Source organism: Oryctolagus cuniculus, chromosome 13 (assembly GCF_964237555.1).
Source record: "Oryctolagus cuniculus chromosome 13, mOryCun1.1, whole genome shotgun sequence".
In the NCBI taxonomy this organism is placed as follows: Eukaryota; Metazoa; Chordata; class Mammalia; order Lagomorpha; family Leporidae; genus Oryctolagus; species Oryctolagus cuniculus.
Genome location: NC_091444.1, coordinates 55,441,678 through 55,466,772, shown reverse-complemented (window position 1 = coordinate 55,466,772; position 25,095 = coordinate 55,441,678). Strand labels below are relative to the sequence as shown.

Below are 25,095 nucleotides of genomic sequence, written 5' to 3'. Positions count from 1 at the left end.
TGGAATAGAGTCTCATTCATGGTGCTGGACCGGCTGTAAAGGATGACCGCGCTAGAACCCAGAGTACAGGGAGACACTCTCCAAATTTGGTGTCTGGCCAGAATGCTGCCCAGTAGACAGTATACATCACTTTTTGTCCAGCAGCTGACATGCCTTTATTTGAAAAACAAAATTTCTAGGGCACCTTGGGGCTGCCATTTCAAACTGGCTGGAATGCTGATTTCTCACTAGCAAGAATGCTCAAAATGTCCAATAATTTCTGATATTATTGCAGTGACTGTTTATGCTCCAGCTGTCAGAAAAGAAAATGAAAATGTTTTCCTCATCCGTTATTTTACTGGAATGAACATGCTTTTGGAAATAACAAACCCATCAAGTTCACCATGCGTCTCCCTGCCACCTCCCCTTCCATTCTTTCCCACATGCCTTTCTCCCCTCCTCCACTTCTCTCTTATCTCTTCATTTATATAGTTCCTTGCCTCCCATTTCTTTTGATTTTTTTAAAGCCTTAAGAATGCAGATAAAATTTTTCCCAGTATACTGTTGATTTTAGTTGTAAAGGAGAAGACAGTTGGCAGAAGAGAATAGACACCAGCCTTGCATGAGTACCTGTTACAGGCACTTGGAGATGCACTTTTTTTTTTTTTTTTTTGACAGGCAGAGTGGACAGTGAGAGAGAGAGACAGAGAGAAAGGTCTTCCTTTTGCCGTTGGTTCACCCTCCAATGGCCACCATGGCCAACGCGCTGTGGCCGGCGCACTGCGCTGATCCGAAGGCAGGAGCCAGGTGCTTTTCCTGGTCTCCCATGTGGGTGCAGGGCCCAAGTACTTGGGCCATCCTCCACTGCACTCCCTGGCCATAGCAGGGAGCTGGCCTGGAAGAGGGGCAACCGGGACAGAATCCGGCGCCCCGACCAGGACTAGAACCCGGTGTGTGGGCGCCGCAAGGCAGAGGATTAGCCTGTTGAGCCACGGCGCCGGCCAGTCATAGATTTTTATAAATGAAATGTTTCATGAATTGGATACGCAAGGAGATATGACAATTTTTCAAAGGTATTAAAGATTTCAGAATGCAATTATTTACATATAATATCTCAGAGATCAACAGTTCCAGGATTAACTTCCTTTGTAATGTCTGTGACAAAAAAAAACATTTTTCTTACAAAAATGCTACTAATACCCTCACTTCAGAAAATATTTTCCCTTAAACTCAGAGTACTTTATCATTGCAATAGCAATAAGAGGTAAAGAAGGCCATTAAACATTTTATAGGATAACTGATTGATTCAGTAATAAGATGAAGGCATTAATAGCTATTAAATAAGTTTTAAAATTATGAGATAGAGTAACATAAACTATTATGGCAAAACATAAATAACTTCATATATATATTGCTAGGCCAAGGAGTTAAGTGGTAATTTATAAAAAGGCCAGGTGATTGTTAATTAAATGTAAAAGAAATATGAAAGGAAAGGGAAATGAACTGAGTATACATCACAAAGTTTCAGGGAAAAAATTAAATTCTTTAGAAAAAATGTTAAGCACCAAAAAAACATTGACTGCTACTTTTCTACGCAAATACTAGTCCTTTTTATGATGTGTAATTTAAAATTGATTTCAGAGTTCAAGAAAGAACATAAACCAAATCATTATCAGCTCAAATTTATCAGTTACATGAGGAGACCTCAAAACATTCATGGAAAATGGAATTAAAAGATAAAAAGTGTCAACTTATTTCTCAATATGAGCCCCATCAAATTCAAGAAACTACTTAGTCCATTCCTAAAATGTTGAAATTCCTAGGAACTGAACTTTGTCAATGTGGTCCTTTTTCTATTATTAATTGAAGAAAAATGAGCACCTTTAATTTATTATTTTTTTCAGGATTAGGAAACAAAAAGAAGTCCAAAGGAGCCAAATGAGGATACCTTATGATTTTGCATCAAAACTGTCATAAAAATGCCCTCATTTGATGAGAGGAATGAGCAGAGGCATTGCCACGGTGGAGAAAGTACTCTCTAGTGAAGTTTACTGCTAAAGTTTAGGCTTTCTCAAAACACATCCTAATATGCAGATATGATGATTCTTTGGTCATGCAGAAAGTCAACAAGCAAAAATGTCCTGAGCATCCAAAAACACTAGTACATGATTTTGCTCTTGACTGATGCATTGCTGATTTGACAAGATTACTTTCACCTCTTGGCAGCCATTGCTTTGGCTTCAAGACTGAATTGGTGAAACCATGCTTCATCTCCTGTTACAGTTCTTCCAAGATATGCTTCAGAATCTTGATCTCATTTGTTTAAAATTCCCAATGAAGACTCTGCTCTTCTCTTTAGCTGGTTTGAGTACAGTGAGCACCCAGTGAGCAGAAAGTTTGCTCAACTTTAATTTAATTATGTAAGCTGAACCAATAGGAATATATATGCACTCTTAGCTCTTGTTTTACTGTTAATTGCTCATCATCTTCCATTAAGGCATGACAGTTCATCTTTTTTTTAATTTGCAAACTTACTGGGCTTCATCTTCAACATAGTCACACCCTTTTTAAAATTGGTTATCAATTTGTAAACTACACATTTCTTTGAGGCCTTGTCTCTGCTAACTTTTTGTAATACATCAAAAATGTCACCATGCTTTTATCCAAGCATCACCATAAATTTGATATTTATTCTTGTTTCAATTTTAGCAGAATTCATGCTGCTCTGATGGTGGCTGTTTTCCAAACTGATGTCTTATCATTCCTAGTGCCTCAAACTAGATCCTGTTCAGATACATTAACAAGTTAGTATGAGTTTACTTTGGTGCAAAAACATTTTGAAATCATGCAGTTTTCCCATAACATACACTTTCCATGAACTTTTTGAAGATACCCTGTGTCTAACACTTATCAAATTAAAAAATAAATTTCATCTCACTGGGAGTAATTATCAGTAAATTTCCAGATCAGATGAAGAAAGGCATATTGTTCTCATGTTTTTTATGAGATTAGGGCACTGATGAAACATCAGTCCCATAAGATGGAGATATGACTCACGGAATTCACCTAATGAAATCCTGGTCCATATTTTCTAACCATCAGTGTCCTAGTTCCATCCCACACATTTTTTCCCATGTTAGTCATACTAAATAACACAATTGTATGTTCTTCATACCTTCTCAGTGACAGTATCACTATTTTCAAAATCTGCTGAATGATTCCCCAGGGCAACTCGAAGCAGAGCATCAAATAAAGGCTTTGCTAATTCTGTTTCAATCACCTTTGACTGGGAAAGATGGTCCCTCATTTCCAATAATGTATTTTCCACAGACAAGTTCTAAGGTAAAATAAAAGACACTTAAGAATATTAATAATAAGCTTTTAAAAAAGTAACAAATAAGTGATAAATTGACAGTTATTCAGCAAGTAGAAAACTAGCCCATTTATTTGCAGTTAATATGAAATTTAAATGACTGCATAAATACTTGGCTTTTATACAAACATCCTACTGTTAAATTAATAACATTTTTGTTTATCAAATACATTATTCATTTGGTTTTAAATTTCTGTGCATCCTAATTTAATTATGAAAAAATTCCTGGAAACATCAGCATTTTGATTAACCATCTCTGAAGTTTACAAATTCCTTATGGTTATATATTTCTTTTCTTTAAAAAAAAAAAGATTTATTTATTTGAAAGGTAGAATTAGAGAGAGAGAAGGAGAGACAGAGAGTGAGGTCTTCCATCCACTGATTTACTCCCCAAATGGCCACAATGGCCAAGATAGGTCCAGAAGTAAGCCAGGAGCCAGGAGCTTCTTCCTGGTCCCCCATAGGGGTTCAGGGGCCCAAGGCCTTGGGTCATCCTCTGCAGCTTCCCCAGGCACAAAAGCAGGGAGCTGGATGGGAAGTGGAGCACCTGAGCCTCGAACTGCTGCCCATATGGGAAGCCAGTGCTGCAGAGAGCAGCTTAACCCACTAGCCACAGCACAGGCCCCTAGAGATTTCCAAGACACTAACAAATGGTTCTTTTCTAATTTTTCTCTCTCTCTCTCTGTTTTTCACTCCTTCCCTTCTGTGTTTAAGGAAGTTCTTGCTACTTTCCTAAACCAGGTGATGATATCATAAAGATGGCTAAAAAACTGGCTTCTCTCTTTGGAAGACAACAAGAAACAGATATGTACAAACCAGATATGATGACAACCATATACCATAGCTATAAACAAAGTACTTTGAGGAAAGAAAAGAAAGAAAAAGAGATCTGTCAAAAGTGTCCTAGGGGAGGAGCTGCATTTGATGGACAGCAAAGAACAAGAAGGAGAGAGCAGATGCAGAAACAAGGGAAAGACCATACCAGCTAGAACATGTACCAAAGCACAGAAATAATAGCAAAGAATGGCACTCAGTATAGTTGATTGTAGCAAAGTAAGGAATGGCAGCATAATGAGGTTGAAGAAAGAAGTAAAGGGGCCGATGCTGTGGCATAGCAGGTAAAGCCACCACCTGTAGTGCTGGCATCCCATACGGGCATCAGTTCGAATTCCAGCTGCTCCACTTTTTTTTAGATTCATTTATTTATTTGAAAGGCGGAGTTACACACACACACAGAGAGAGAGAGAGAGAGAGAGAGAGAGATAGTCTTCCATCCACTGGTCCACTCCCCAATTGGCTGCAACAGCTGGAGCTGTGCCGATCTGAAGCCAGGAGCCAGGAGTTTCTTCTGGGCCTCCCACATGGGTGAAGGGGCCCAAAGACTTGGGCCATCTTCCACTTCTTACCCAGGCTATAGCAGAGAGTTGGACTGGATGTGGAGCAGCCAGAACTCGAACTGGCATCACGTGGAGGCTTTACCTGCTATGTCACAGTGCCGGCCCCTGCTCCACTTCTGATCCAGCTCCTTGCTATGGTCTGGGAAAGCAGCAAAAGATGGTCCAAGTCCTTAGGCTCCTGCACCCATGTGGGAGACCTAGAAGAAGCTCCTGGCTCCTGCCTTTGGATCAGTCCAGGCCCAGCCATTGTGGCCATTTGGGGAGTGAATTAGCAGATGGAAGCTCTCTCTCTCTCTCTCTCTCTCTCTCAGTCTCTGCCTCTCTCTGAAACCTTGTTTTTCAAATAAATAAAATAAATATTTCATTAAAAAAGGCAGTAAAGCAAGAGTGTGAATAAATTTGTATGCTATGCTAAATATTGTGAATTTTAATTGTGAGCAATATGAAAGTATCAAGATTAGAAGAAAGATTTATTCATTTATTTGAAAAACAGCATTACAGAGAGAGGAGGAGGAGAGACAGAGAGATATCTTCTATCCACTGCTTTATTCTCCACTAACAGCCAGGGCTGGGCCAGGCCAAAGCCAGGAGCTAAGAGCTTCATCCAGGTCTCCCATATGGATGCAGGAGCCCAAGCACTTGGGTCATCTTCTGCTGCTTTCCCAGGCATGTTATCAAAGAGCTGGATTGGAAGTGGAGCAGCCAGGACTCAAACTGACACCCACAAAGGATGCCAGTGTTGCAGGCGCCTGCTTAACTCGTTGCACCATAATGCTGCCTCAAACATCAAGACTGGTTAGGAGGCTACACAGAGGCTGGTACTGCAGGAGGGAGAGCCTGTTATCTGACAGAAGAGTTAAGGTTGAGTTAATAAGGAAAAAAAGGAGTCCACATTCCAAGGTTCCTTAGAAGCAGGGCCCAATACTCAGGATTTCTTTCTTGGTGAGAAGTCGTCTCAGGAGAAATCTGGATGGGTGCAAGGGAAACACAAATCATGGAAAGAATCCAGAAATCCAGAAATAGTTTTCAGGTAAGGCCCAGTCCCAGACTCATTACACGGGGAGCGCTGGAGCCTGAACTGTACAGAGGGACTGTCCTCATTCCCCAGATCCACATCTACCAACCACTGGCTATGAGCACACTTCCTCTAGGTAACTCTAGGTGAGACATCCCATTAGCCATGGGCAATCCTCAGAAGATAGGTGCAGATGCAGTAGATGATGCCATATGAGGACATCAGCCTGGTTAAATTCTCAGTGCAATGTGAGGAACATACATACAGATAAGATATGATGAGAACTATACACACTTGAGCTACAAACCAAGGTAATGGGATCAGGGCACCCAAATAGGCACCATTCCAAGACTGTGAACTTTGAAACACAACATCCATTTTACTGATCTGACACTTAATGCATAAACTTTTCCACACGGGGCTTCTACATTCCAAACTGAACAGTAACCTTCTTTAGAGTAACAATGGGATCATGTGCTCTCTTTGCGTCCTCCACAGTACTTAGTACTATCCTAAGCATACAGAGCTTCTCAAAATGTAAAATCATTGAAAAGATAAAATGACAATAGTATTGTTAGAATTTTAAAAATATGTAATTTATGCAAGATCCAGATAAGGACAAAATATTACCTGATTAGGAAACTCCAATTCCATCTTCTGTTGACTAGTTCTGGCACCATGAAGACAAATGGCTAAAAGGGCTTCCAAAAGTCTTATGCTCTGAAGTAAGGTCTCTCTTTCTTGACTTATAAATACCTTTACTTCTTCAGTACCTTCAGCAGCTGAAATTTGTTCCAAATTTTTGAAAGAAATATGCTGTGACTCTAATTTATCTAAACTGTCAGAACTCTCTTTTGAAGTACCCAGTTCTGATGGTGTAAGGTCACTTTTTACAGTCAAAGATAATAAATCTTCCTTCGATGTTATCTCAGGCTGATAAGCTCTATTTAAATCTTGCCTTTTATTTACAGTTATATCGCCTTGTCTTCTTTCTTGTTCCTCTTCAGCACTTCCAAATAGTTTCTGTATTATCATAAATATTAATTTGTGGCATACTTGGGAACCACCAAGTCTATAAAATTGTTTCTGGAAGACAGGACTCAACATGTAGATCCAACGGCACATTGACCAAATGTCTGCTGCTTGGTGCATATGTTCAGGAGAGGGCAAGACAAGGCTCTCAAGAGATAAACATGGCAGTATATGACTTAAAGGCTCACTGGCTGTGCTGTCATAGCCAGAAGTATCTTCTGAATCATTGGCTGACTCCCTATCAGACTCTGCTTCTTTACTCACACATAAAAATGCCACACAGAGGAACAGGTTTATAGTGTTTATATGAATATCTTGGTTAACAGTCTTCCGTTTCTTTGGATAGGCTTCTTTGAGGTTGGCATAAAATTTGCTGAGACTCTGAGGAGAGTCTGAATAAGCTTGCTGGTTATGAAAAGAAGTACCTACATGTAAGGATGACAACTCCTTCTGTTCAGTACTCGGAACTGAAGCATCTTTCTGTTGCTCCCCTAAGCTGATTATCAAAGTTTCAAATGCTTTCAGCGAATGACTTCGAGTACCATCTAAGTAATTTAATTCAAGTACTTGATTTACTCCCATTGTAACTTAAAAACAAATCTCGTGTAACCCTATGAGAGAAAAAAAAAAACAAATATTTTACAAACAGAAATATCATTTCTGAATAGGTACCTATACTGTTCAAATATGTCACTGCTACATGTGGTATTTACTAACTACTATCCAATTTGCTTCATCAATCATCCAGCTAAAGTTCTTAGACAATGACCAGGATGCCAAGTTTCTTACTAATTACTCCTACATCCTTCTTCAAACCCTGCACGCATGATTCCAGCAGTATTTAAAAAGAAAGAATTACAGGCATGCCAAATCAAATGAAGCAATTTGGGAAGAATATTTTTCTTCAAATGGCAAATTATAAATTCTAAATGCCACAACCCACCACACTCAAGGTCAATACCCTGGGAGCAGACAGATATTTATTCATCTGCCTGTTGGCTAATTCAGGACTTTTGTTTGTTTTAAATCTGTACCTCATAATGGGAAAGAACCAAACTTCAGAGCAGAAAATCTTCAGAAACTTTTCAGTCACATGAAGGCCCAAAATCACATGAGTTTTCCTGCAACATCTATTCTAATTTGGCTAGTTGATAATCAAGGATACAATATTTTTAAAAGGTTTATGCTCTGTGTCAGGTGTCTCACATGTTTAAGTTCATTGGAATCCCAATAGCAACTTTAATATAAATCAGCTCAATGTTTCTCTTTGTTTATGTTGCAAAGATTGAAGTTGTCCACATATGTGTCAATGAGTTATAAAACTTTTAAATCAAGTCAGTTTTATTTAAACTCCAACAGAATGTCAAAATTTTTTACAATAATTGGAAGGCTATGGTTTAAATATCAGTATTTATTTTAAAGTTGCTATCTTAACATGAATAAAAATGTCATATATGAAGATGATGAAGGTAAGTTATATGTTAAGTTTTTAAATAATATGTGTTGATTTGAAAGGACAATCTACCTATCAGAAGTTTTATTTTAAAATATATTTTAAATGTACCAGACTTGATCATCATAAAATGTGAAAAACTCATTAATGGAATTGCAAGTAATTTTATTTTTCTTTTCTTTGCTTATGAGTATTTTCTAATCTTTCTATTTATGTTGTTTAGATAACAAACATGACATTTAAAAATTGCCTTAATGTTACTGCCTCAATAAGTATCATTGTATGCACATCTTTTACACAGTGACAAATAAATTCCATTTTAACTTTAGTAAATTTTATATATAAAATATTATAAGCATTTTGTCATGTTCCTACATGATTCTTGTAAACATTTTTAACTGCTAATAAGACTTTCAAGTAAATAGCAAATAATTCATTTAACCTTGATCTTGCTCTTAGATATCTATGTTGTATCCATTTTTTTTCTCAGAAATGTATCTTAAACTACTCCCTCCCCAACTGAGAAATTAAAATCAATGGCTTTCTTCTCTCCTTCATAAATGGATATTCCAGACATGGGGTGGGAGCTTTTTTGTTGGTATCTAGAATTAAATCACAGGAAATGAGCTGAATACTACTTAGGAAGCCCTGGGAATATCAGGGTTAGAGGTTCAAATGTATGTGTTTTATCACAAATTCAAAAGTATTCACAAATCCACAAGTTCAAAAATATCTACATATACACACAAGTATACAAACAAACCTGGATTTCAGCAGGATAGGCAAAGTTTTCAAATAAATCTGAAGTACTTCCTGAGGCAAACACTGGTTATGATGGCTACACGTGTGAGTTCGAGCTGAAGTAACGCTTAGACGTTGACAATGATGTGCTATTCAACTCCTCTTTGGAGTACAGGATTAAATATGAATTATACAATTTCCACTGAACAACTATATTGCCTTTTTGGATTAAATTGCAAATGTGATTCGCGATCTGTATACTATGTAATCTGTCTTCCTCAAAAACAAAGTTCTGATAAGCTTCTAAAGCATCCCATTTCCACAGTAAGTCTTCAGATCCATTGCTGGGCAGAATCCCTTGAAACCTGTAAGAAGGACTGCATAAACTTGAGGAAGGCATAGCATCACAAGAGTTTCCCTGCAATGCCTCTTCTAATTTGGCTAGTTGATCAGAGTCAACAGTACAAATATTGCAAGTTGCCTTTTTAATTTTTTGTGCTATTTCTGCTCCTCCTAATTGATCCAAAATAAGTTTGTTAAGGATATTCAATATATGCTGCTGAAAGTTTTTCAGTGCTGGCAATTTAAAAGCATGGAGCAAAGGAATGATTACAGATTTGGGATCCATACAACAGCATATTCCAACACTATGAATGCCTGATAGAATCTGGACACAAGTACTGCTCAAGGAAGCCTGTTGCAGTAAGCGTAAGCACTGGTGAGCACACACTGCAATACAAGAGCACCGCTGTCTCCATCTGCAGTCTCTTCAAACGGGTTTTTGGAAACCTGATTTTTAAAAGCTGAAACCAGAAGACCTGAGAGATCTCGGTGGTGATGCATGAAGTGAGAATATTCGCAGCGTCTGTGCCTTTTTCTTGTACACATTGAATGATGAAGTTGCTCCGATTTCACTTTTTTGACAGTGCTCATTATTTTCATCACACTATTTATTAGGGCTTTCAAATGTTCTGAGGCTTCAGGAGGCACTCCATCTCTTAAAAGCAGCCATTCCTGGCCGGCGCCGTGGCTCAATAGGCTAATCCTCCACCTTGCGGCGCCGGCACACCGGGTTCTAGTCCCGGTCGGGGCGCCGGATTCTGTCCCGGTTGCCCCTCTTCCAGGCCAGCTCTCTGCTATGGCCAGGGAGTGCAGTGGAGGATGGCCCAGGTGCTTGGGCTCTGCACCCCATGGGAGACCAGGAAAAGCACCTGGATCCTGGCTCCTGCCATCGGATCAGCGCGGTGCGCCGGCTGCAGCGGCGGCCATTGGAGGGTGAACCAACGGCAAAGGAAGACCTTTCTCTCTGTCTCTCTCTCTCACTGTCCACTCTGCCTGTCAAAAAAAAAAAAAAAAAAAAAAAAAAAAGCAGCCATTCCATTTGAAGAACTGTGGTTTCAAATAAATTAAGCCCATGATGCTGAATGAATTCTTGAACCAAATCCATGGCTTGACTGAAGTAGAAGGGATTTGAAGCTGCACTTTGAAGACAACAGATCAGGATCTGAAGAACTCCTTCTAGAAGCTCAGGTAAAAGAAGGGCTCTATGACGATACTTTGAAAATACAAAGTCTTCTTGAATCTCCTGTAGTGTTTTCTTCTGTCTTGGCAGAAAAGGGTCAGGTTGCTTTTCTAGGCAAGTTTTAATCTTTAAAGCTGCCCTGAGCAACTCAGTTAAATTTTTTCTAAGACTTTCTGGCATCATCTCTGCAGTACTAATATCTACTGACATAAGATGCAGCACCGTTCTAAAGAGCATCCGCTGAATCAAAGCTACCGGTTCTTCAGTCCAACCTGTAGAAACCACTTGACTTTCCAAATTGTCATTTAGATTACAGCAGTCCCCAAAGCCTGTTAGGAATTCAGTCAGTGTGGGCACTACATTGGCTGCTAGAGCAGAATCACGATTCAAAGTCATGTCAAACTCACACACTTTTTCCAATAAAGATAACAAAACATGACATAAGTCAAACGGAGAGTTGTTCATGTTATTGATAATAGACAAGGCAGCTGGGTCACTTAAAATGTCAGTATTTGACTCTTGTCTTGTAATAATCTCTGTAGAGTTTTCCAAAGCCATAGAATCTGCAGTCTGTTCTTCTTTGGTTGCTAAGTGGTCAAATTTACTTGCAAGGTGGTCATCTTTAGGAGGCTGTACTACAAAATGTTGTAGCAGATGGGGCCTTCTATGCTTATTCATTGCTATACTTTTTTCATCTGAATTGGCTTCTGAGTCTGAGGTGGACAGTTGTGTCTTTCTTGCATCTCTTACAGAATAGCGATGGGTAATTTTACTCTGCCGTCTGCTCTTTCGGATGATGTTTACTTTTGCAGAAACCTGACCAGATGGAGCACTTCCTTCTAGATATAATTTTTCCTGAGTAGATTTATGTGAACTTGAATTCTTTTCTTTGGTCAGGATTATATTAGCTGATCATGGCAGATTAAAATCTAATGAAATAAAATAAAAATAATTTTTTAAAAAAATAATGAAATAAAGAAAGAAGGTTTAGAAAAATTCAACCTGTTTTTTTCAATTCAATTTGTTTGAGTGACAAGCCTCCCATTTAATACTCATTTTTTTAAAGATTTATTTATTTTATTTGAAACTCAGAGTTACACAGAGAGAGGAGAGGCGGGGGTGGGGGGGTGTCTTCCATCCGATGGTTCACTCCCCAACTGATTGCAACGGACAGAGTTGCACCGATCCGAAGCCAGGACCCAGGAACTTCCGAATCTGGGTCTCCTACATGGGTGCAGGAGCCCAAGGGCTTGGGCCATCTTCTACTGCTTTCCCAGGCCATAGCAGAGAGGTGGATGGGAAGTGAAGCAGCCAGGTCTCGAACTGGCACCCATATGGGATGCTAGGGCTTCAGGCCAGGGCGTTAACCTGCTGCGCCACAGCACCAGCCCCTACTACTCACTTTAAGAGTTTACCCTCAGTATAATTTTGCTGTGAGGCTTTAGTTATATATGTCTCTGGGTCATTTCCTCCTATATTTATCCTTTTCACTCTAAAAGCCAGCTAGCATTAGTTCAAGGGATATAAATTGATTTTTAAAATAACAAAAGAGAACAGAAGCAGTAAAGTAAATGAGATTTGAAACTTTCCACTGAGGTGAGCATTTGGCTTAGTGGTTTAGACACCCATATTTCATAATTGATAGGGCACGTGGGTTCAATATTCACCTCTGGGTTCAATATTCACCTCTGGTTCTTGACTCTAACTTCCTGCCAATGCAGACAGACCCAGAGAGGCAGAGGTGATGGCTAAAGTAATTGGGTTCCTGTGTCCCAGATGAGAGACCTGGAAGGTGTTCTACTCTGCCAGCTTTGGCTTGGTCCAGCCCCAGCTGTTGTAAGCATTTGGGGAGTGAACCAGCAAATGGGACAACTCTATTTCTGTCTCTCTGCCTCTCAAATAAAGACACACAGAGATATAGAATTTTTTAAAACCCATATATTGCATTCTAACCTCAACATAAGAGACTCTTTAGATTATCTGGCATTCAGTGCTGCTATTCAATATACCGCTTTACAAATCTGCAAAAGTGTCACTAATTAATAAACAGGAGTGCATTATATCCTTAAAAACAGCATTTCACTAATAACCTGACATAAGTTAAGAACTTTAAAATTTCCTAAAATTAATTCAAAATCATACACTTTGTACCAAATGTTATCCAAGACTGAGGTTAAGAGTACTTCACTCAAATATTTATAATGTGTCTCATGCAGTTAATTAGGTTTTGGGGCTAGACATCACTGTTTTATCTTTGGTGTCCAGAGCTTAAGGCTTGTCACATGGTCAATACTTAATAACTATTTAATTGGGAAATGAATGAATCCTCTTTACTAACTAAAAAGATAATTAAGTTGGTGTGTTCCTGTGCAATAATATGTAATAAGACATATACAAATTCTACAAATTCAGAAGAAAATAAGAGCAGAGAGTTAGTGAATCAACAAATAAGCAGTAAAATGTTATTATAAGACCTTAGATAACCCCCTAAAAAGAATCCTATATCAGAAATTTACCAAAAATACATACAAAGCATTAAATACAATACAAAATGATTTCTTTTTAATCTAAGAAATCCTCAAATATCTCATAATTTACATTTCCTAGAAATGGGGCAAGTGATAAAACTGTTAATCTCTGCAGTAAAACATTCAGGAGTTCATTATGTATAACACAAATATACCTACTCTCATATATTGATATAAGTATGTAACTATATATATTCATATATATGTGTGAATTTTTCAAAATCAGAAATTAAAAATATTATTAGCCTTAACTATAACAATTCCACCCAGTTTTGAAACAAATTATTACTTCAAATTTATTCTTTCAAAGTAACATTAGAAAAACTATACTAAAACAAATACTGCAGAAGTCATTTATAGAGTACTAGTAATAGAAAGCAGTCATTAAATAAATAAATAAAAATACTTTAATTTCTTACATCAAACTTTGCACTATTTTCTGATGCTATGTGGTATACTTTTCTGCTAAGTGTGCTGCTTCTGTATATATTTTCTAATCATCATTATATTTGAAGAATCCCCCAAGAAACATGATTTTGAATTATTGGAAAAAATAACATGTTTCCCAAATAATTTTTACATTAAGTATATAACAAATCACAATAACATATACTGCTCTGAATCTGAAGCTGTATCAACTATTCAGGCAGAAGTAACTTTTCAATGGAAATTTTCTTCCTAAAGGAATTTTGATAATGCAAGGAAAAAACTAATTTCCTAAAATATTGTTTTAAACTGAACCAAAAAGCACTTTTTCTTAAAAAGTTGCATTTCACAAACTAAGAATCAAATTCACCACTTTAAATCCAATTAGAACTGTGATACTTTTCAATTTATAAGCCTTTCCAATGACAGAAAAATGTTAAGAGTATTTGGTGGTATTTAGCACATTCTTGCTGATATTTCCTAAAACAGCTATTACCACTATGCACATTACAAGAATTCCTCACCTATGAAAAAACAGATCTGTCAGGTGAAAACAAAAAGTTAAGCCCCCTTAATTAGTGTTGCTCCTCCGTCGGCTCACTGGAGAAAGACACTGGACCTGAAGCTGTTGTTTAAGCGAATGACTCTGCGTTGTGCGCTCAAGTTCGCTCCTGTGCTAACTGCATTCTAACCGCATTCCACTTGGTGTGTGTCCGCATTCTTGATTCTTGTTATTCTTTCAGTGTGCGTTGTGAGATATCTGCTGCGCCTCCTGGCGCATAAGCGAATCCTCCCCCCCCCCCCCCCCCCCGGGACCCTTCTATCTCGCCTTTATAGTTCTCTCCTACCAATCCGTGCTCTGCTGCCCACGTGCTGAGCACGCTGTTCTCCAATCAGAGGTTGGATCAGGAATCAGCTAATTAACGAAGCAGCTGTGTAAGATTTGTTTACTACCTCTCAGCGCCCTATGGTGGGAGATCAGGCACATAGAATTAGTCTCAATAGTCTCAGTAATCTAGTCTAGTCTCGATAGTCTCAGTACTTATTTTGCCATGTTGCGGGAGATGGGCCCTGCTCCCCACAAATTAGCAAATAACACAAGTTACTAGAAAAATGTAAAATGCTCATGCAGTTAAATATAAAACTCAGAGAAAATAATTTTTAAAAGATACATTGATATTGTTAGTAAGTAATATATATAAAAGTGAAAGATAAATCAAAGTAATGCAATAAATATTTATTGAGTGCACACTATGTATACAAGACTCAGTGTCTTACCCTTTCTGCAGTAAATGGTCAAAGCCCATGGGAAGGTCCCATTATTTGGCCCATAAAATACATACACACAAACAAGTAATGAACAGTAGAAGGCATGTAGTATGAGTAAGTTACCAGGCGTAATTATTATCAGAAGTGTGGAAGTAGTACTAGATCTACAAAGCTAGAACAGGGACTTAGGTAGTCAAGGATTTAATGACAAATCAAGTTAAAATTAATTCCTTACACCAAATAGTGGGGAGCCTGGGTGATATAATCAGATTTGCTAGGCAGAGGTGAGGAGGGGGAGCAGTCACTGTTAGAGCCAGGGAAATGATAATCCAGATTAAAACAGAGGACTATCTGAAGTACTCTGACAATAGAAATGAAAAGAAAGAGATGGCTGAGAAACTGTAGGAACTGAAATGACATGCAAGTGATTATTTATGGGCCATAAAGGAGGAAAAACCATCTAAAAGGACTCACAGGCTTCTAGTTTAGGCAAGGAGGTGGCTGATAATGAATGCACCATGACAGGAATTTAGTAGTGTTTTTAAGTTGGGATAAAGATGATAGGTTCACTTTTTAGATGTCTTGAGTCTGAGATACATGCAGGATATCCAAATGGTGAGAGCTTTTTAGTAGGCAGTGGATATATAGATCTGGAACTTAAGAAGAGGATATGAAGCAAATAAAAGATGTCACAGGTGGACATCAAAGACATTCCCCACGAGGAGTGTGCAGAAAGACAAGAGCAGACTGACAGGAGTAGAGCTCTGCACAACGTTAAAAAATTAAAGATGGCAGTGCTGAAGAGAAGCCTGCCAACAAGACTGAGAAGTAGCCACATAAAGAGATGTTAGAACCATCAGAGAAAGCAAAGAAGAGAGCAGTTCAGGAAAGAAAAGAGAGTCAACACAGTCAAATGTTGTTTTTTAACTGTGTTAAGATGATGACTGAAAAAAGAGGATCCTTGGTGACCTTAAATGCAGTTTGAACAGAGTGATGGGGTACAAGTCCAAAAATGATATGCTGAAGAGTCAAAAGAAGTGAGAAAACAGAGCTTAAGTATTCAGACTATTCTTCCTGGTGTCATGATGCCTGTTGACCTGCCCCGCTTCAGTTCCCATAGCAACACCTAAGCTCTCCCCACACGTTCAACTAGTGTGTGTTTCCCATGAATACCACTGGTCTTTACACTCCTAAATACACCTCGCTCACACACACTGTTCCCATAATTCTCCTATCCCAGTGCTGTCACCTGACAAACTCCAATTCACTCTTCAGGCCTTGGTTCCTCCACGGGGATACTTCTCTAATACTCTCCCTACCTCCTTTGGTAAACTCATGTTTCATCTTCATAATTAATTTAACATAATTAGCATAATAACATAATTATACTGTTAACATTATTAACAGCAACCACCATGCTGAATTGTTAATGTCCAAATTTACATTTTCCTCCTTTATTCATTCAACAAATATTCAGTACACTGCTTAAGGGCCAAGCTCCGTGTAAAAGACTTTGTATACAGTGGTGAATGAGAACGACATATGCATGTCCTCATGAAGCTAACATTCTTAAAAGGGAGACAGAAAATAATGAGAATAAATTAAAAATTCAGATATGAATGCCATAAAGGAAATTAACCAGGGGAACATTTTAGAAAGACTATGCAGGATAGACAATTAGAATGAATATTTAAATGATGAGAAGGCATCATGCAACAAAATGGAGATTGTTAGCAAGTTATGGAGGGCTGGGAATGAGTTTGGCTTTTCTATGGACTAGCAGGAAGACCAGCTTGGCTGGAGCACAGCAATTGGGAGAATGCAAGATGAGGCTGGAAGGTGTGGGTTGGAGAACTGGGCAGTACTGGCTGTTAAAGGAAAGAAGCCAGTCCCAAGTTCAGGGCCTGGGATGGCCTAGAAAACTGGACCCTCTCCTCCCACCACTGCCCCCTAAAAGGAAAGCCTCCTGCAGAAGATGCTGAGACGGCCTCAGAGAATCACAGAGGGAGAAAGCAAGCTTCTACAGTGCTTCCCCGGAAGGCCTTGCAGGGGAAGGAGCCCCCCACAGCCACTGGATGGATGTAAGTGGGGAAGCTGGGCCACCCAAGGGCACGCTTGCCTCTCTCTGGTTTTACAGAGGTGGCCCTGGTGGCTCCCCTGGAGCCATCCCCTTGGCATTCTTGGCAGTACACTGCTAGGCTCCTGCACCTTAGGAGGCATGGGTCTACTTTAGTTTTTGTTTTAAAATATATTTGAAAGGCAGAATTAGAGACAGACAGAGAGACAGACACAGATAGAGGGTTGGTTCAATACTGGTTCACTCTTCAAATGGCTGCAATGACCAGGGCTGGGCCAGGCTGAAGCCAGGAGCCAGGAGTTTCTTCCAGGTCTCCTATGTGAGTGCAGGGGCCCAAGCACTCAGGCCATCTTTTGCTGCTTTCTCGGGCTCAGTAGCATGTAGCTGGATAGGAAGTGGCAGCCAGGACTCAAACTGGCACCCATATGGGATATGAGGCAGGGACTCTGTTACGTTTCCACTGCTGTGCCCCTAGTCTCCCTCACAGTAAGTGCCTAGTCAGCATTTGTTGATTAAATAAATGAATGAGTGATTATCCCATCTGCCAGATTCTACCCCAGGGACAGCCACACACACACACACACACACACACACGCACGTGCATGCTCAACCATACTCCAGGGCTGGCAGAAGAAAGGCCAAGGGCAGAGTTCTGGGCAGAGGGAGCGTGGTCATGGGGCAACAGCATAGCACAGAGAGAGGAGGGCAAGGAAAACAGATCTCTCCATCGAGGGAGGCCTGAGAAAAAGAAACGGTGCAGGCATTTGGAGTAGCATGCTGTTCAAATGCCATTTGGGACCCCCACATTCCACATTGCAGTGCCAGGGTTTGGGTACAGGCTCCACTCCTGATTCTAGCTGCCTGCTAATGCACACCCTGGGAGGCAGCAGGTGATGGCTCAAGGACCTGGGTCCCTGCCACCATATGGCAGACCGGGACTGATGCTGGGCTCCTGGCTTTGGTCTGGCCAAGCCCCAGCTGTTGCTGGCATCTGGGAAGTGAACCAAGAGACAGGAAATTTTTGTCTGTTTCTCACTCTGTCTCTCTGCCTTTCAAATAAATAAAATAAATATAATAATAAAAAGAAACCAATCTGAGGTTACAGGAAAAGTATCATAAATTGGACATCTGGCCTGAGATCTGATAGTGGGTAGTTTTCAAACTGTGGATGAGGTCTACTTTCAAAAAATCATTATTTGTGTTGCATGCAGAGGGCGCTGGTGTGGGTAACAATGGCCCCAAGCAGAGGAACCTGCCTGGGATTCTGGACTCAGACCCAGTTGTAGGGTTGCCTTGTGGGGAAGGCTATTTTGGTAGCTCCCAGAAGGGTGCCAAAAAGCTCTTTGAGGGCCAAACTTGAACCAGAAGCAATGCTAGGTTCACTTCCATTTTCTGTGTGGAGAGAAGCCCTTTGTACCTTTTCATTTTGGGCAAGAGTTTTGCACAATGTTCCAGTGTGCCTTACACAAGGCTTCATTGCACCACGAGCAGGCTGGGGACTCTACACCTCCGGTGACCAGGTGAACACTGCTTCTCCCTACCCCGAGCTCCTGCAACTCATCTGGGCTTGGCCCTCTGTTTGAACGCTCCATTGATCATTCTGTGACCAGCACGGGGCAGAGCGGCTCCACTCATCTTCCCTCTCTGTGCTGCCCGTGCCAGTGTTCTCAAGGGCTGGAGCACGGGTCGGGGCATTTTGAACTGTGTGCAGTGTTGAGTGGGTGTGTCAACCACTCACGGTCCCCGAGGTGACTTCCAGACAGGAGCACTGAGGATAAGACCCTCCATCTAGGCTACCCGTCTGTGAGCTCCTTTGTAATAATCGCCTCTCGTGTGACAGTGAGAAGTGGACATCAATGAGAGGCACCACAGACCCCACACTCTGCCAGCTGCTCTCCCACGAGAAGTTCCATCAGAGCTGTGGGTCCACACATGTGGAGAAGAGACTGACACTCAGAGAGATGATGGACGACAGAGCCCATAGGACTGAACACCAGGGTGCAGACTCCGGTGCATTCCAGATGGCAACCTGTCGTTCTGGGCAAATGGCCTCACTGGAACTCAACCATGGAGGAGTGAAGGTGGCTCAGCGATGGGACATGATGGTGGGCACTCTGATACAGAGTGCAGCTGTCCCAAGTCTGAACCACTGTGCCAAATGCCCACTGCACAGGCCTTGTTAACAGTGAGCTGATGATGCATCAGCATGAGGGGAGGTCAGTTTCTTTTTTGCTTAAACTCCAAGTGTAAACTAAAATTCTATAAGAAATAAATGCAGGGGCTGGTATTGAGGTACAGTGGGCTTAGCTTGCTGTTTGCAATACCCACATCCCGTATTGGAGTGCCAGTTCCAGTCCTGGTTTCTCTGCTTCCCAACCAGCTTCCTACCAATGTACCTGGGAAGGCAGAAGGAAATAGCCCAAGTGTTTGGGCCCCTGCCATTCCCTTGGGAGACCCTGATGGAGGTCTTAGTTGCTGGCTCTGGCCTGGCCTAGCCCCAGCCATTGTAGCCATTTGGGGAGTGAACCAGCAGGTGAAAGATCTCTCTCTCTCTCTCCCTCTCCCTCTGTTGCTCTGCCTTTGACATACATACATAACACACACACACACGTAAGTCTAAAAATGAAAGGTATGGGCCGGTGCTGTGGCTCACTTGGCTAATCCTCTGCAAGCGACGCTGGCACCTTGGGTTCTAGTCTCAGTTGGGGCACTGGGTACTAGTCCCTGTTGCTTGTCTTCCAGTCCAGCGCTCTGCTGTGGCCCAGGAGGGCAGTGGAGGATGGCCCAAGTGCTTCGATCCCTGCACCTGCATGGGAGACTGGGAAGAAGCACCCAGCTCTTGACTTCAGATTGGCATAGTGCCAGCCATACTGGCCATTAGGGGAGTGAACCAAGAGAAGGAAGACCTTTCTGTCTCTCACACACACTATCTATAACACTCTCTCTCTGTCTCTCTCATTGTCTCTGCCTGTAAAAAAAATAAATTAATTAAATTAAAAAAATGAAAGGTATGACCAACTTCTTCTCAAAGTAGAGCAGTTAGTCCATGGTTGTATCACTGGGGTGTAACCTCAGCAGAGCTCAGGAAATCCAAACATTCAAGGACTAAGCATGGCACTGGGATGCTCCTCCTCTGTGAAAGGGGGAGTTCGGTGGACTGCACTGTGCCAGGGGCCAGGCCACGTGGGCGAGCTCCTCACTGTGGCCCTTTTGTCCCAGACACTTTGGGTACCCCGAGAGCTCTCTGAGGCAGTTTGCTCTGCTTCCAGCTGCTCTGTTTCACTTTCCACTTTCCCTTGAAGCCAGGGTAAAGGGAAGCTAATGTGAAAATGGCTACAAACGAAGCCTTCCAGTACACACAACTACTTAGCACACAGAACACCAACTTAACCTACAATATGGGCGGCTCTTTTGGAAAGAGGTGAGGTATAAACATATACCAGGGGCTAGCATTGTGGTATAGCAGGTCAAGCCACCACCTGCAGTGCCAGCATCCCATATGGGCACTGGTTCAAGTTCCGACGGCTCCACTTCTCATGCAGCTCTCTGTATGGCTTGGGAAAGTAGAAGATGGGCCCCTGTACCTGCATGGGAGACATGGAGTAGGCTCCTGGCTCCTGGCTTAGGATTGGGCCAGCCTTGTCTGTTGCGGCCATTTGGGGAGTGAACCAGTGGATTAGAAGACCTCTCTCTCTCTCTCTCTCTCTCTCCCCTTTCTGCCTCTGCCCCTCCGTAATGCTGCCTTTCAAATAAACAAATAAATATTTTTTTAAAAAATATTTGTTTATTTGAAAGGCAGCGTTACGGAGAGGTAGAGACAGAGAGAGAGGTCTTCCATCTGCTGGTTCACTCCTTAGATGGCTGCAACGGCTGGAGCTGAGCCGATCCAAAGCCAGGAGCCAGGAGCTTCTTCCAGGTCTCCCAAGAGGTTGCAGGTTAACCCACTGTGCCACAGCATCAGCCCCAACAAATAAAACTTTAAAACATTGGCCGGCGCCGTGGCTCACTAGGCTAATCCTCCACCTTGCGGTGCCGGCACACTGGGTTCTAGTCCTGGTCGGGGCGCCGGATTCTGTCCCAGTTGCCCCTCTTCCAGGCCAGCTCTCTGCTGTGGCCCAGGAAGGCAGTGGAGGATGGCCCAAGTGCTTGGGCCCTGCACCCCATGGGAGACCAGGAAAAGCACCTGGTTCCTGGCTTCAGATCAGCGCGGTACACCAGCCACAGCACGCCGGCGGCCTTTGGAGGGTGAACCAACAGCAAAAAGGAAGACTTTTCTCTCTGTCTCTCACTCTCACACTGTCCACTCTGCCTGTAAAATATATATGGGGCTGGTGCTGTGGCACAGCAGGTGTGTCCTCCATCTGCAGTGCTAGAATCCCATAAGAGTGCCAGTTTGAGTCCCGGCTGCTCCACTTCTGATCCAGCTCTCTGCTGTGGCCTGGAAAGCAGGGGAAGATGGCCCAAGTCCTTGGACACCTGCACCCACATGAGAGACCTGGAAGAAGCTACTGGCTCCTGGCTTCAGATCAGTGCATCTCCTGCCATTGTAGCCATTTGGGGAGTGAACCAGCAGACGGATCTCTCTCTTTCTCTGCCTCTGCCTCTGCCTCTCTGTAACTCTGCCTTTCATACAAATAAAAAATAAAAATAAAACAAATATACCACCATTAGATCCAATTATTTGTCCTAAGACAGCAGCAGCTGATATACCTCTGGGCAGAAAGTCTCAAAGCAGATGAGAAGCCCACCTGTTGATACTCAGGGCCAGTGTGCCTGCCACACCAAATAAACCCTGGGGTGACCAGGCAGGAGCCCCACTCTTTCCTCTGGACTCAGTCACCAAGTATCAGCTTTCTTCCAGGTCCTCTGTTATGTCATCTGTCTGGCTCCACAGAGAAAATGGGCAGATGGGATTCAGAGTCCTGTCTGCATGCAGCAGATCCCACACTGCAAGTTGGGGCTCCCTAGACTTGCAGCCCATCTCTTTTCCATTTAGGGACACCCAATTATTCTCAAACAGCAGCACTGCCACCACCCTGGGATCCCCAAACCTGCCTCTGACAGGACTGCAAAGGCTGTGCCTGGACAGGGCCTGGGCTGCAACAGGCTTGCCCCCTTTGCACTGGCTCTAATACAGACACAGGGTTCTTTCAGCACCCCATAGCACCCTTACAAGGGCATAGCAGCCTCTTCAACAATGGCCCTTGAGTGGTGGCTGTTGGTCCAGAGAACAATGCTTGCACCCATTCCATAGTAGAACCAATTAAATTAGCAATTCCCACCAGTATGCAATTCCATTACTCTCTCCAAAACAACCTAGTTACAATGGACAAACCAATTACCAGCCTCCCCAGAGCCCCCAGTGGGAGAAGCTGTACAGTTCCCACTGGCCCCACTGGCTGACAGTTCCGTGCCTCTGTAGCCACCGTGACCCCCACTGCCTGGAGCAGCCCCTTCTTGTTACAGGCCCTTCCTCCTGCCTTGCCCTCAACCCCAGCCACTACTATCCAGAGTAGGTATGCAAGGCATGACCCAAGGGAGCAAGACAGAGTCCTGGGGCAGAAACCAAGTGGAAGTCACAGTAGTGGCCTAAAGAGAAGAAAGGGGAGAGCTGAGGAACAGGGGACAGAGTAAGCCTTGGCTGGAGCCAGGAGCTTATGAGGCCTTTGTCCCAAGCTCCTGTGCGCAGAAACCTTTCTCCTGAGATAACTGGAGGGTCTCTGTGTTCCTTGCCACTCCCAGGATGGTGGCAACTTGGAACATCCTTCCAGTGGAACCAGAGCCGGATGCTCTGGGACTATGGGTTGAATCGTGAACCTCCAGATTCCTGTGTTGAAGTCCTAACTCTTAGGAGCTCAGAATATCTCTATGTTTAGCAACAAGGATCTCTGTAGTATAATTTAGTTAAAATGAGGTCATTATGGTGACCCTAATCTGATCCAACTGAGCTCCTTATTTTTTGTAGAAAAGGAGAGGAGTATTTAGCACAGCGGTTGGTTAAGACACCACTTGAGATGTCCACATTCTGCACTGGAGTGCTCGGGTTCTCGTTCCAGCTCCACGCCCGATTCCAGCTTCCTGCTAATGCATCCTGGGAAGCAGCAGGTGATGGCTCTAGTGCTTGGGTCTCTCCCACCTCTGTGGGAGCCCGGATTGAATCCCTGCCTCCTGGCTTTGGCCTGGCCTGGGCCCAGCCACTGTGGGCATTTGGGGGAATGAACCAGTGGATGGAAGATCCCTCTCTGCTTCTCTGCCTTTCAAATCAATAAAACACAATTTTTTTTTTTCAAAAATGAGAAATTTGGAAACCGAAAGCCCACAGTGAGAATGTCATGTGGAGGTAAAGATGGCCCTGTGCAAGCCAAGGAGATGGATCTGGAACATTCTTCTCATACCCTCAAAGGAACCAGCTCCGCCCTCCCCGCCCCTCCCGCCCCCCCACTGCATACTAATTTCCATGCTGTTTGAGAATCTCTTTCTGAGGTTTCAGCTGTGGAGACCCTCATGGGGAGGGCTCCAGCAAGTCCATGCAAACGTATTATGAAAACAATGCACAGACTTTCCAAAGGCCCTGTGTATGCAGCGTGGCCCAGAAGGCCACCAGACCTGCACAACCCTGCATCATCCATGACAATTCCAACGCGTTTACCTTTAGCCCGCAAAACAAGACCTGTGCATTGATCTTTCATCTTATTTTAAACTCTGCATTTAAAACGTGCATAGTTTTAAATCCAATTCTTCCAGAAAGCTTTATATGAAAAAGGCAGCTCCTGCCTCTAGTCCCATCCTGCCACCCAGAGGCGTTTCTTGGTCCTGCTTTGAGCTCTCAGGAGCTAGCACCCCGAGCACAGGCCAAGGTCTCAGAGGGCAGCAGAGCCCAAACCCCGTGCTGGTTCTCCGTCCCAGGAGCTCCTTCACAAGAGCAACTGGAAGACTGCAGAGAAGGCGAAGGGATACGCCCATGGGGAAGCCGGAACTGCCGTGTCTCCCGGGTTGCCAAAGGAATTCGTGTCCTTAGAAGGGCACTGATGAGACCGGGGCCTCCCTGCGGCCTCCTGATGAAGGAGCCACGACAAGACTGAGAGCAGACTCCGAGCTGGCGGCCTGGAGAGTACCAGCCAGACATGGAGCCCCCACCAGACTTGCCCACAGCACCTCTGCTCGGGCCCAGGGAAGACCTTGGTTTGTAAATGTTAGATGCCAGTGGTCGTAGCAGCAGAATGTTACTGTGACTACCCTCATGCTTCCACAGGCCAAGTAACTGGCTTGCTGGGACTGCTTGCTCCAAGAAAATCGGTATTTTTCAAACTGTTCCAAACTATTGAAAAAGAAAAAGGAAAAAGTACAGATAACTCCCAGATACTCCTTTGCCCACTGCCCCGCCTCATTTTCCCTATTATTATCTCGTGTTAGGATGGCATATTTGCTCTAATTGATGAGCCCATATTCATTATTCTTACCTGGAGACCAGAGTTTACATTATGGTCACTCTTGGGGTTGCACAGCCTATGGGTTTGGACGAAAGTATAATGACGCGCATCCACCACTGTGGTATGCAGAACGGTTTCACTGCCCTAAACATCCATGTCCCACCAATTCATCCCTGTCCTCTCACCCCAGGTCACTGAGCTTCTGACTGTCCCCATGGTTTTGCCTTTTTCCAAGTGTCATATATTTGGAATCCTACAGTACGAAGCATTTTCAGAATAGCTTCTTTGACTTTGTAATAAGCACTGACTTGTCCTCTGCGTCATTTGGTGGCTCGACAGCTCATTTCTTCTTAGCACTGAATCACAGTCCATCGTCTGGGTGTGCCATTGTTTCTTTATCCAGTCACCTGCTGAAGGATGTCTTGATTACTTCCACACTTTGGCAATTACAGAGCAAAGTGCTACAAACAACTCCATCCAGGCTTTTGTGCATGCTTTTAGCACATCTGGGTAAATACTAAGGAGTATGATTGTTGAAGCTTATGGTAATAATATGATTCATTTTGTAAGAAACTGTCAAACTGTCTTCCAAAGTAGCTGTAGCTTACTGCATTCTGCCAGCAATGAGTGAGAATTCCTGCTGCTCTACACCCACCAGCATGCTCTCAGCATCGTCAGTGGTTTGGATTTTAGCCATCCTAATGGGTGTGTAGTGGTATCTCATTGTTATTTTGACTCGTAATCCCCTAATCACCTCATATCGATCCTCTTTTCCTTTGCTTATTTGCCATCTGTATATCTTTTTTAATGAAATGTCTACTCAGAGCTTTGGTCTACTTTTTAATTGGGTTGT

At 42.7% G+C, this 25,095-nt stretch overlaps 1 protein-coding gene across 1 annotated transcript; it reads right to left on the bottom strand.

Moving 5' to 3' along the window:
- Positions 1-156: 156 nt before the first annotated feature.
- LOC103351034 (lysosomal-trafficking regulator-like) lies at positions 157-24,939 on the bottom strand. The gene is given in 12 exon segments (XM_070054984.1): positions 157-292; positions 3,155-3,316; positions 6,395-7,375; positions 7,377-7,407; positions 9,013-9,142; positions 9,145-9,177; positions 9,180-9,740; positions 9,743-10,005; positions 10,370-11,441; positions 13,991-14,006; positions 24,049-24,130; positions 24,851-24,939. Coding segments are annotated over 12 exon segments (3,447 nt in total). The 3' UTR covers positions 157-265.
- Positions 24,940-25,095: the final 156 nt, after the last annotated feature.